The 12,653-nt window shown below is 38.2% G+C and overlaps 1 protein-coding gene across 1 annotated transcript in view; it reads left to right on the forward strand.

The window, feature by feature from the left end:
* Window positions 1–3,952: 3,952 nt before the first annotated feature.
* Window positions 3,953–12,653, forward strand: part of hal (histidine ammonia-lyase) — a gene marked incomplete at both ends in the record, with an annotated part of 13,766 nt that continues 5,065 nt past the window's right edge. The window contains 16 exons of the mRNA XM_080438171.1: window positions 3,953–4,205; window positions 5,926–5,986; window positions 6,248–6,275; window positions 6,357–6,431; window positions 6,514–6,586; window positions 6,757–6,823; window positions 6,926–6,963; window positions 7,603–7,728; window positions 8,156–8,295; window positions 8,474–8,521; window positions 8,872–9,019; window positions 9,916–10,011; window positions 10,529–10,587; window positions 11,272–11,352; window positions 11,525–11,590; window positions 11,690–11,855. Of these exons, the coding sequence (XP_080294297.1) occupies window positions 3,953–4,205; window positions 5,926–5,986; window positions 6,248–6,275; window positions 6,357–6,431; window positions 6,514–6,586; window positions 6,757–6,823; window positions 6,926–6,963; window positions 7,603–7,728; window positions 8,156–8,295; window positions 8,474–8,521; window positions 8,872–9,019; window positions 9,916–10,011; window positions 10,529–10,587; window positions 11,272–11,352; window positions 11,525–11,590; window positions 11,690–11,855 (1,525 nt within the window). The remainder of the gene's footprint in view (window positions 4,206–5,925; window positions 5,987–6,247; window positions 6,276–6,356; window positions 6,432–6,513; window positions 6,587–6,756; window positions 6,824–6,925; window positions 6,964–7,602; window positions 7,729–8,155; window positions 8,296–8,473; window positions 8,522–8,871; window positions 9,020–9,915; window positions 10,012–10,528; window positions 10,588–11,271; window positions 11,353–11,524; window positions 11,591–11,689; window positions 11,856–12,653) is intronic.

Below are 12,653 nucleotides of genomic sequence, written 5' to 3' on the forward strand. Positions count from 1 at the left end.
TTAAATCATAATAAAAAGAAGTTGGAAGCAAGCCCAAATAAGAAATTACCCATACTAGACACTTTACATAAAAACAAGCCCAAAGTCGCTTATAATAAGCGGACATGGCAACACTGGTAGTTAACTCTCGGTGCTCTGCTCTCTAACTGAATGACGTCGTCGCCCTTTTCGGGTGAGGCCGCTAGGAGGCGCGATAACAGCGTTCATCTCTCTCTATCCCCCTCCCCCCCTGTAGTTCTGTCTCTCGGACTACCATGTATGTGATCATTTTAAGACAAGTTACGATTATTTGTGATTGTCGAAGTATATGACATAAAATTGCTTGTAACTATTAAAGAACCATACCAGTTTAACGTTTGGATTAATAGCAGAGATTGTCCCTGTCTCCAAAACATATACTTTATACATTATGCAGTGCACATTTTAGAGGATCTCCACCTACATGTGTAAATGTAATTTACTGCCATTCACGTCGAAAACACTGAAGAAAAACACTTCATAATTTAAATTTGCTACGTATAGGTCATTCCAAGGCATTCTCACTCTGTATGCTTTTCACTCAGAAACATTTAAACCATGTCCCCAATCCATCCCTGTGATATTTACATCACTTGACAACAAGGCGGTATCCACTGTGGGTGGATAATCCACAGCAGGAGTGAGTGCCATGGACAGTTCCCAATCCTCAGCACCTAACCTAACAAATTAGGCTAATGAATTCTGCCAGTGCATAATTATCAATTAAAGTACAACAGACCTAGGTGAATGTAATTCATTCATTTCACTCATTAGTAGAGCTGAGGGCAGCGATTGGGACTGCATACTGGCACATTGTATGCATGCTGAAGCAAACTCCATCTTCTCTCCAAGGATGGCATCAAAAGAAGTCCACTCTGTAGGGCAGGCCTACGAGGCTACTTGTTAGCCTGTATTGATATATATATATTTTTTTCAACAATGTTTATTTATTTTTTCTTTCTTTACACAAAATATTTCAACATTATATTACAAACACAACATAAAACAAAAATGGACAATTACATTAAATCATACAAGACAATCAATGAAAAAAACAAAAACAAAAACAAAAGAAAAACATACATAGGCATCAGCACTACTCCTCTCCAGATTCTTCCATTAAATGCGGCAGATTATTGTTTTCCATATATTGTATAAAACGACCCCACACCTCCTGAAACATCTCTTTTTGTCCTTAAGTATGTATGTGATTTTTTCTAGAGGTAGGCATAAAGACAATTCCCTGAACCACTGTGCAATGCTTGGTCTATCCGGCCTCTTCCAGGTCAATGCAATTACTCTTTTAGCTTGTAAAAGACAAATATCTATGAATATTCTCTCACTGCGCTTTATTCTTTGTCCAACTGGATAGAGGCCTAGCAGAAAGAACTTAGGTTCTGGTACAATGTTAATTAAAAGTATCCTTTGTATTTCCTGCCCAATCTCCCTCCAAAAGTCCATCAATCTTGGGCATGACCATAAACAGTGGAACAATGTGCCTCTATCTTCACCGCATCTGGTGCATAGGTCCGGAATATTGTTATTAAACTTATTAAGCTTCACAGGTGTGATGTACACTCTCATAAGCCAATTGTATTGAAGGAGTTTTAGGCGTGTATTCCCAGTCTGGGATTGAGCCAGTTTACAAGCTGTACTCCATTGCTCCACTGTTAGGTCCTCCTGTAAATCTGCTCTCCAGGCATTAAGCCTATACTCAGAGGATTCCGGAGAAAATGACAACAGGTCATAAAATTCTTCCCCTTCCGAATGGATTTTTAACCAAAACTCTCTCCAACACAGATAAGGGAGCTGTATTGATTTTTTAACATAGGCCCGCCTAATAATTAATTCGGAAATGTGGATGGCCTACATTTAGATGAAATGGCCGGAGGCCTATATTTATATTATTTATGGTTAATGTATATTTAATATTTGTAAAACATATTAAAATGTTGGTGGGAATGGGGTGCTGGTAGACCTACTGGCAGTGGTGGAAAGTAACTAAGTACAATTACTCAAGTAGCCTACTGTAGCTCTACTTATGTACAATTCTGAGGTATTTTTGCTTTACTGCAGTATTTCCAAATTTCAATACTTTTACTTCTACTCCACTACATCTCAGAGGCAAATATTGTACTTTTACTCCATTCAAATTATTTGAAAACTTTAGTTACCAGTTACTTACTTTGTAGATTTGTATTATTATTACAAAACACCCACTTCAGCCCAATACATTTCGGCCATTTGAAAATATCCGATCTACAAGCTCAGATTTACTTAAGTAAAGATTTTAGTACTTTTTCCACCTCTGCCCACTGGCCAATCTGGATAGAGGGGCAGTGTGCACAATGTCAAATCTGGACTTTGTGCTCCCTTTCTGATTGGTCCTTAGAAAAGAGAGACAACTTTCTATCATCTGCGTTGTCAAATGTCTTACTTTGTGGAAAAGGAAAAAATATCCTAAATATTATTAGACCTGATAATGTTATTTAAAACCAGATAATACTCGAAAGACAAATGACATGTCAAATCGTTTCCAGAGTCAGACTCAACCAGCCCTTTACGAATGATGTGACCCCTTGTACCAGTGGTGGAAAGTGACATTTACTCAAGTACTTCAGTACAATTTTGAGGTGCTTTTACTTACTGGAGTAGGCTATTTCCAATTTTTAATACTTTTAATTTTACTCCACTACATCTCAGAGTCAAATATTTAATAATAATAATATTACTTTTTACTCCACTACAATTATTAGAAAACTTTAGTTACTAGTTACTTTGTAGATTTGGATTATTATTACAAAACATACATTATGATTAACCACATTCAGCCCTATGCATTTCGACCATTTGAAAATAGCTGATCTACAAGCTCACAATGCTTGTGAGCAAGCATTGTGAGCTTTTGAAATTCAAAACATTTTTATACATTTTAGGCTACATTAGAAAACGTGTGATAGGCTACAGACCATTCTTCATAATGAGTACTTTCTACTTTTGGTACTTTAATACTTGAACACTGGTACTTTTACTTGTAATGGAGTAGCCTATTTCTACATTGCATAGGCCTATTGATACTTTTACTTAAGTAAACATTGTGAGTAGACTACCTTTTCCACCACTGCTAACTTTGTGGAAAAGCAAAACATAATATCCTATATTATTAGACCCGAAAATGTTATCTTAAAGATAATATTCAAATTGCATTGGTTGTTGTTGTCAAATCGTTCCCAGACTACTTTACGAATGTGACCCTTGTAGCAGGTGACCCGCGGAGGTGGGACCAGACGACCAGTGGTGGAAAAAGTAGACCTTACAAGAACAAATCTGGTGGGCTATTCGGAATTTACTCGAGTAAAAGTACAAAAGTATTGGCATCAAAATGTATTTAAAGTAACAAAAGTAAAAGTACTCATTATGCAGAAATCTTCCATTTCATGTTTTCAAAATGTATCAAATCTTTTGAAAATAGCCGATCTACAAGCTCACATGCAACGCATTGTGAGCTTGTAGATATATAGCCGAAGTCCAATATAGGGCTTAAAGTGGTTAATGTAAGTTCTGTAATAATATTCAAAATCTACAAAGTAGCCTAACAACTAAAGTTGTCAAATAGGCCTAACTGTAGTGGAGTAAAAGTGCAATATTTGCCTCTGAGATGTAGTGGAGTAGAAGTAAAAGTGTTGAAAATTGGAAATACTCCAGTAAAGTAAAAACGGTACTTGAGTAAATGTACTTAATTACTTTTTCCACCACTGCTTGTTGTAGCAGGTGACCCGCGGAGGTTGGGACATAACCGAGGTATGTCGAGGCGTGGCCCCCTAGCATGTGTCTTATTGGTGGGTTACATTGTAGGTGCTGAACGTGGTACCCTGGACAGCACCGCTCTCTCCAGTCAGTGGTCCGCGGAACCCCCAGGCTGACAAGACAAGCGATGCCTCGTTACACGGTGCACATTCGGGATGAGTGGCTGGCGGTTCCCTGCAGGGACCCCAGCACCAGCACCATCCAGTGGCTGGGGAACCAGGCCCTCACGCGCTACATGAAGAACAAGCCCGACAACGGCGGCATCACCACGTCCTTGAAGGACGTGCGTTTCGTGGCGAGAAGGTGCCAGGGTCTGGGTCTGCTGGACGCGGATGACACCATCGATGACGTCCTGGAAGATAATGACTTTGTGGAACTTGGTAATGATTATTATCCGAGACAAATTAGAATATATACAACGTGTCATGTTGGGGTGATGATGGTGATATTTTCTGTATCCCACCTGTGTGCGTAATGGCGCAGAGTATAGCCTAAGCCAACTTTATATTGGGATGTGGTACGACCAGTGGTGGAAAAAAGTACTAACATTTCTTACTTAAAGGTAGGGTAAGTGATATTTTTTGGTTAAAACAAAAAGTATTTTGTTAAAAGGTTAAAATACTATATTTTGATAGTAATCATTGCTATAGAGTGTTTTTTCAGTAACAGATGTCTCCCCGTCTCTCCAGCTTAAAGGGGTAGTTCACCCCCAAAATAACTTTTTTTCTATTGATTACTGACCATCAGGAGCCTTGAATTCATAGATATTTTTTTGTTTTTGTCACATTCCTAAGCCAATAATTTGATTATAATAAATGTGTCCCCATTGATTCCGGTAGGAGACACAAATGCATTTGTGTCTCCTACCGGAATCAATGGGGCTAAATTTATTATAATCAAATAATAAAGGAAGGAATGCGACAAAAACAAATAAATATCCATGAATTCAAGGCTCCATGGGGTGAGTAATCAATAGAAAAAAAGTTATTTGGGGGGTGAACTACCCCTTTAATAAACAGAAAATACATTTTTCGGTAGGTGTCAAAATCTCAGCCAATCAGGAGAAAGTACCCATTTTTAAGCTTAATTTGTATAGTGTTCCAGTTCCAACTTTGTCTGCTCATTTCTTAGTGTCATCTCTTCCAATTCCACTTGTTTAATCTGTATCCTGATTGAGTTCTCTGTCCTGGTTGGATAAAATTGGAAATGAAACTGAAACTGAAACGAAAATGCATTTTCTGTTTAATAAAGAGGTGGAGAGACAAGGAGACTCCTAATACTGAACAAACACTATAGCAATGAGTACTATCAGAATATAGAGCTATTTAACACTTATTTTAACCAAAGCAAATCACTTACCCTACCTTTAAGTTAAAAGTATCAGTACTGCAATGTAGAAGTACTCTGTTACAAGTCTGGTAATCAAAATGTACTTGAGTAAAAGTACAGAAGTATTGGCATCAAAATATACTTGAAGTACCAAAAGTAAAAGTACTTATTATGCAGAATGTCCCGTTTCACAAGTTATCATTATGTCTCAAAGTTATAAAAATATAAACTGGCATTGTGAACTTGTAGATCGGCTATTTTCAGATACTTACTTAGTTACTGGGTATGACCTTGTTGAAGTAACCTAGACTATAGCCAAGTCAGATGTCAAGTGGGATATGTTTAATTAGCATTAAAGCCTCACTATGTAACTTTTTTTAAATGAATAAAATGTAATTTTGTACAATCTGTAAGGTAGAGCCTGTTAATACAATATAACTTCTACAATCTGATTCTGTATGGTAGAGTATGTTAATACAATATAAGTTATTGGGGTGATTGTATTTTGTCACCCTGCTCTTCTATAGCGACATTTAGTTCGTGTCAAAGGTCATGTCTCACAGGATCTGACACAGATTTTGACCTGATGGTCAAGAAGATTCAATTCATCCCCTGAGCAAGCAGGCCGGCTCTATTAGCTCAATTGTAAAAATGTCAGCACTTGCGCAGGAAATCGGGTTCAAATCCGGGGCTGAAGAGGAAAGTTACATAGTGCTGCTTTAAGGTGCTTTATGAGCTATTTGTGCAATTGATGCTATTTTCTATTTCCAGCCATCGAAGGAGATACAATGTCTCCAGACTTCATACCATACCAAGCTGGGGTTTCTCATCTGTATCCTTATGTTTATGTCATTATAGTTAGAATAGTCATAGTATTTCGTGTCATAGTTGTAGTGGGTTATATTTGAAACCAGTCGACCACCGATTTAATCAAACACTGATTATTAACTCATTACATTATTTCAATGCTGAAAAATATGGCCTCATTATGGTTAACAACATGCCACACAATACATTTAATAGGCTACTGCATTTATGAAATTTAACTAAAACTATGTTTTAAGATCTCATATCCTTAAACTATATCATATAGAACGGCTGCATACAAAGTACCTGAAGAGGTGAGTGTTGCAGATTTCAAAAATTGTAAAAATTTGTATTAACCAAGTGTGATCATGAATTATGTGTAACTCCCTGTGTAGTATCTTCACATGGATGGCAACAACCTCACAGCAACAGATCTGGTTAATCTAGGCAGGGGGCAATACAATATAAAGGTAACAATCAATATGCTTTATTTGTTGTCTTCAGTGTCTTATGCTTATGACTGACATAATAGAACCATTCCCCATTTTTCAGCTGACTCCAGCAGCCGAATGCAAAGTTGTGAAAGCCAGGGAACTTTTGGACACGATTGTCAAAGAAAACAGAAGTTGGGTTAAATCTATTACATTCTTAATTCTCTTTATTAAGATTTCAATAACCTGCACAGTATTCTGTATTGATAAACAATATGCTATATCTCTATTAAATACATTTAACCTCTTTAGCCATCTCTTGACACATTTAATTTTCTGCCCCTGCATTTCTGTCTTTCTGCAGTTGTCTATGGAATCACAACAGGCTTTGGCAAATTTGCCCGAACTGTAATTCCTGTCAGCAAGCTGAAGTATGGACTATATTACGGCAACTCCGTCTATTTTCTATTAAATCTTTTGTTGAGAAAATCTGGCATTTGATGCACTGATGGAATGTGCTTTCTTTCCTACAGAGAGCTTCAGGAAAACTTGGTGCGGTCACATTCTGCAGGTAACTTTCTTTTCCAAATATATACATATCTATATCTATATATCTCTATATCTCTATATCTATATCTATATATCTCTATATATCTCTATATATCTCTATATCTATATTTATCTATATATATCTATATATCTATATATCTATATCTATATCTATATCTATATCTATATCTATATCTATATCTATATATATATATGTATACTATATATATATATATATATATATATATAGACACACACACACACACACACACACACACACACAATCTGAATAATCTACCAACCACAGTAACTAGTAGCTGGTTAGTTTCTTTCCTCTTCTGCTAGTATTGCAGTCTTGATATGGTCCATGGAAGAAGGATTAATTTACAGTACACTTTTATAGTGTGTGCTCTGCCATGAAGTTGGACCCAAATTCTTCCAGCAAGCAAAGTTTGGTTTGGTTTGATCTTTGCTATAACCCCCAAAAGCTGTGCAATAAGCATTAGTTAATTAAAAACAAATATTACAGTGAATATTGTGTTTAGACTGGAAGTATTACAAAGAACAGCTGCGCACGCCTCATTGGAGATGTCGTCCAGACACTGAGATTTAAGTGCAGTTGACAGACTCAGCACCATCAATACTTTACTGTGCTCTGCAGGTGTGGGAAACCCGCTAAGCCCAGAAAGGACCCGCATGCTGTTAGCTTTGAGGATCAATGTTCTGGCCAAAGGCTACAGTGGAATCTCTCTGGAAACCCTGCATGCCATGATCCAGGCCTTCAATGGTAAGCCTCATGTACTCAGGAAAATCCTTAGCTACGGGTCCATTTGGTCACATTTCTACTCTCTCTGAGTTAAATGAACACTGAGGATTTTGCTGTGTGCTCTGCATCAACCTGCCCTTTACCTCAATTGACTCTGTTTATCGACTTTAGTTGACTGAAACTATGTTGTTGACCCATTCCTTCCCTCACTGGTCGATAAAGGGGGTTGCTCACATGTTGGACTGTCATGTGTTTGTAACTGTAGCTTGTGTAACTAATTACTTTTGAAAAGTAATAAATCAAGTAATGTAACTTTTTTAAGGAGTAATAACCTATTACACTTCATGAGTAGCTTGCCCAACATTGCGTGCGACATGTCGCTCAACTAAAATGATGTAATGTATTTAGCTGAAGCATAAATTAGCCCAAACTGTGGTTGTCTTTGCAGCATCCTGTCTATCCTATGTCCCAGAGAAGGGGACAGTTGGTGCCAGTGGAGACCTGGCCCCCCTTTCTCACCTGGCCTTGGGGCTGATGGGGGAAGGTAAAATGTGGTCCCCAAAGAGCGGCTGGGCAGACGCCAAATATGTAAGTATTGTATTCTACACAGTACAATTGTCACCAGTGAAGACGCCTTGCACAATGCTCCGGCCTTCTGCCTTCTGTCTGGAGTTATAGGACGTGAGGTCCAGTTGGAAAACATGTTTGCTTTTTGATGACCCTTGACTTTGGGTGTATTTTTCTCTACCCTTTCATCTCTGGCCAGGTCCTGGAGGCCCATGGACTGAAGCCTATCACACTAAAACCTAAAGAGGTAACACTACTTTTAAATTCAATTCTTTTCACTATTTGGAACCCACGGGTTGACAAGTGTTTTTAATTGCTGAGTTTAAAGGACCAGGTACAGTGTTGGTGTTTGCATTGCAATCTGCATTATGAACTGGATTTCATGCGACTAGGTTGTTGGAATCACATGCACTGAAAAAGCAATAAAAAAATCTAAAGAATTCATTTCTCCAAACATGGAAGAGGACTAAGGGAGGGGGAATGTTCAGGAAACGTTATGTTCTGACTTGTACTGTTGGTGCTGCCCTGAATGATGTATGTCTATACAAAAAAGCAATAAATACAATCTCCAAATACTCTGCATTCCGTCCTCCACAGGGCCTTGCTCTGATCAACGGGACCCAGATGATCACATCTCTGGGGGCTGAGGCTGTAGAGAGAGCCCAGGCTATTGCTCAACAGGCAGACATCATAGCTGCTCTGACCCTAGAGGTGCTGAAGGGGACCACAAAGGCCTTTGACAGTGGTGAGCAACGGAAGGGCTTAACGCGATGTTGAACTTTGGTTGTTGATTGTCTTTATCTGTTGCTTCTGTGCTCTGTGTTCGAGGAACAGGAAGAAGTGATTCCATTCCCTATAGTTGTATGGCGAAAGGTCAAACTTTTATCACAAACTCAACTCAAACAAAGCAGATTCAGTTCTTGTTTTCTGTATATTTTGCCCACTGGGCAGCAGCAGCACTTGCGTTAACGCTGATATTGGTGATCTATCTCTCTGTTTCTCTCTCTCTCTCTCTCTCTCTCTCTCTCTCTCTCTCTCTATCTCTCTATCTCTCTCTCTCTCTCTCTCTCTCTCTCTATATATATATATATATATATATATATATATATATATATATATATATATATATATATATATATGTATATTACATGATGTAAAACTATTCATCATATAAGTTACACTGTAAGTCAACAAGATAGATAGAATCAACAGTCCTTGATCCAAGTAAGGCTTGACAAGTGGATTTAAAAGAAAATATATGTTTATATATTGGCAGAATCTTTTTAGTTGGCATTTGTTTATTTGACAAAAGTGTGATTTTGAGAGTTGTTATGCAATATGTGAATGGAATCACTACTTACTGTTCATTAATTACACAGCACAGAAGCAACAGATAAAGACGATCCACAATATTTGGACTATATGCGAGCCCAAGCTTCCTACCCCAAAGTTCACCATTGCTTTAAAAAACATTTAAACCCTACATACTTAGTTGCCCTTGAATAGGGACGCTAGGGTTCATGTGGTTAAATCCAAAAGCTGCACCGGATGATTCATTGGAAATACATTCTTGAGAATGTAGGATTCTCATGACTCTGGGATGTGTGTCCCATCCTCCATTGTGTTCTCTTCTCTGGACAGACATCCATTCACTGCGGCCTCACCCAGGGCAGATAGAGGTGGCCGCGCGTTTCCGCTCCCTGTTGGACTCAGACCATCACTCCTCAGAGATAGCAGGTCAGAAGAAGTGGGATTCATGGCGGAGAAGAGCTGGAGCTTCACATAATGATAACACATACTGTATACGTCTACCCCCCTCCTTTTGTCATTATAATTATAATTAATTATTAATAAACCACTCATTGTGTTAGTGGTTTTACATTGGAGTGTCATTGGAGAGATAATGCCCCCAATTGGAAATGGAAAATGGAAATGGAAAAAGTTCTAACCAGTCTGGCGATGCCAGGCTAAGAAGTAGCTCCCGTAACGTAACTAATAGTAGTCATGGTACCAGTAAGAAGCCTTAGATTAATAATTATAAATATGCATGAAAATATATGTAAGCATGTACTTCAATGTACTTCAGCGATGAAGTTCACTGCAAAATCCTTAAGTGTTAATTTAACTCAAAGACTCAGTAACGGTTCCAAATTGAGTCAATTTCTATACTCCCTGACTTAAATACACACTGAGGACATGTGCACAACATAATGTTTTTATATCATATAGGTCTGTGTGTGATTCCTTTTCCTAGAGAGCCACCGATTCTGTGATAGAGTCCAGGATGCCTACACCATGCGCTGCTGTCCTCAGGTAAATTCATACTCCATCACATGATGGTGTCACTTGCTGACAAGAACAAGAACTCGCAATGCTACATGATGTTAGCTTGAAGATCAGTTCTTGTCGACAAGCAACACATTGTACTACAGAGTATAAATTAGTTTAGTGACTTAATTGATATGACCGGTAGCACTCAAACATGTTTGGAGTGCTGCTTTTTTTTTTTTTTTTTTTAAGCTGCAATCCATAACTTTCATGTCATACCAAGGATTTCAACCCTGGAAGACCACAATTCTACGACTCTACCAAGACAGAATTCATGCTTGACCTGGGGATATATTACACTTATGTGCTTCATGCAGTACTACTTATCAACCAGTAGGTGCCCTACGTGACACCAGGTTTTAAGTTTCTCAATGGAAGTGTAGGGAGACCTCCAACCGCTACAGATTGGTTAAAATAACAAAGTATTCATTAAAATAAGTTACGGATTGCAGCTTTAACCCATAGATACTAGGACTCAATATTACTTGAATATAGGTCAATCACTGTCATATGCAACAACAAAATCATAAAACATCTGTTTTATTTTCTTTACAGAGCTCAATTTGTTACTAAAATGAAATTGCTTGCTATGCAAACACATATGCAAAAGCCTGATTGTTAAATCCGTTTTAAGAAATGATTGACCTTTTTTTCCCCCTCTCTTTACAGGTCCATGGTATTGCCAACGACACAATCAATTTTGTCAAACAAATCATCAACACAGAAATCAACAGTGCCACGGACAATCCCGTATCCCTTTGTGACATTAAAAAACATTACAATGTGATGCCATTTTAATCCCACGAGTAGATTTAATTGTGTTGTCAGTCACTATCATAGTACTGCAGTATGATTCAGTCTAAAGTTACAGTACCTCTAGGCCACCCTTGTGTAGCAATTATATTTTTAACGGCTGCATAAGATGGTGTTTGCAGACAGAGGAGAGACCATCTCAGGAGGCAATTTCCACGGCGAATACCCAGCTAAGGTTAGCATATTATATATATTTTTCTGAATCTCATCTGAACTAATGTTCCTTTGGATTCCCTCAATTCTCTCCCACATGTTTAATCACTTCCATTCTTAGGCTCTGGACTACTTGGCCATTGGAGTCCACGAGCTGGGCTCCATCAGTGAGCGGAGGATCGAGAGGTTGTGCAACCCCTCTCTGAGTGAGCTGCCTGCGTTCCTTGTCAGCGAGGGTGGACTCAACTCCGGCTTCATGATTGCCCACTGTACCGCCGCTGCCCTGGGTATGTGTGCCACCTTCAGTACAGCCCTCATGTTTCAATACAATATCAACTCCTCTTCGTCTTTATTTATAGGTTGTTTGTGGCATGATGGTGAGTCACCTGCTTATCAAAAGTGCTACAAAACGGTCCTTCAATCTGGGACTTATTTTAATGATGGGAGGGAGACAGACATAAAACGTACAGATTGTAGCTTTAAAGGTCGTAATTTAACATTCAAGTCTCACCACTTGATAGCTCTAAACAATTTATCTCAAAAAAATGTAATGGTTTAGAATAAAGGCACAAAAAAGAGGTATCAAAAGGTCTTAAAAGTCCTTAGATTTTCACTTTAGAAATGTACAGATACCCTGTATACACTTATACTGTATGTTGCTATGTTCACTGTTGAGTGAGAAAACAATGTTGCACATAAAGCAAATCATCTGGGGACCCCCCAAAATCAAGGACCCACAGTTTGAGAACCACTCATGTACAGTACTGGAAACGTGTTTGTAATATTGCAACAGAACATTTAAAAAACACAACACGACATCTAGTCCGTGGGCCAGACAAGATATTTGTACCATTTGAGTTGGCAGAACCTTACCTATACTAAATTGCTTATAGGGTCAATACAAGTAAATTAATATATGATAGCCACCTATCCACAGGAGTAGCGTTTCATATTTATTAGCAGTTTGTTATTTATCCTATTAGTATTAATTGTTTCCACAAACTGCCATTATCAAGGGCAACTCAAACATTTATAAAGGTAATGAAAGCAATGTGTTTGAATTTGCATACACATTTTGTTGTTTT

Source organism: Gymnoscopelus braueri, assembly GCF_963280865.1.
Source record: "Gymnoscopelus braueri genome assembly, chromosome: 9".
NCBI classification, from domain to species: Eukaryota; Metazoa; Chordata; class Actinopteri; order Myctophiformes; family Myctophidae; genus Gymnoscopelus; species Gymnoscopelus braueri.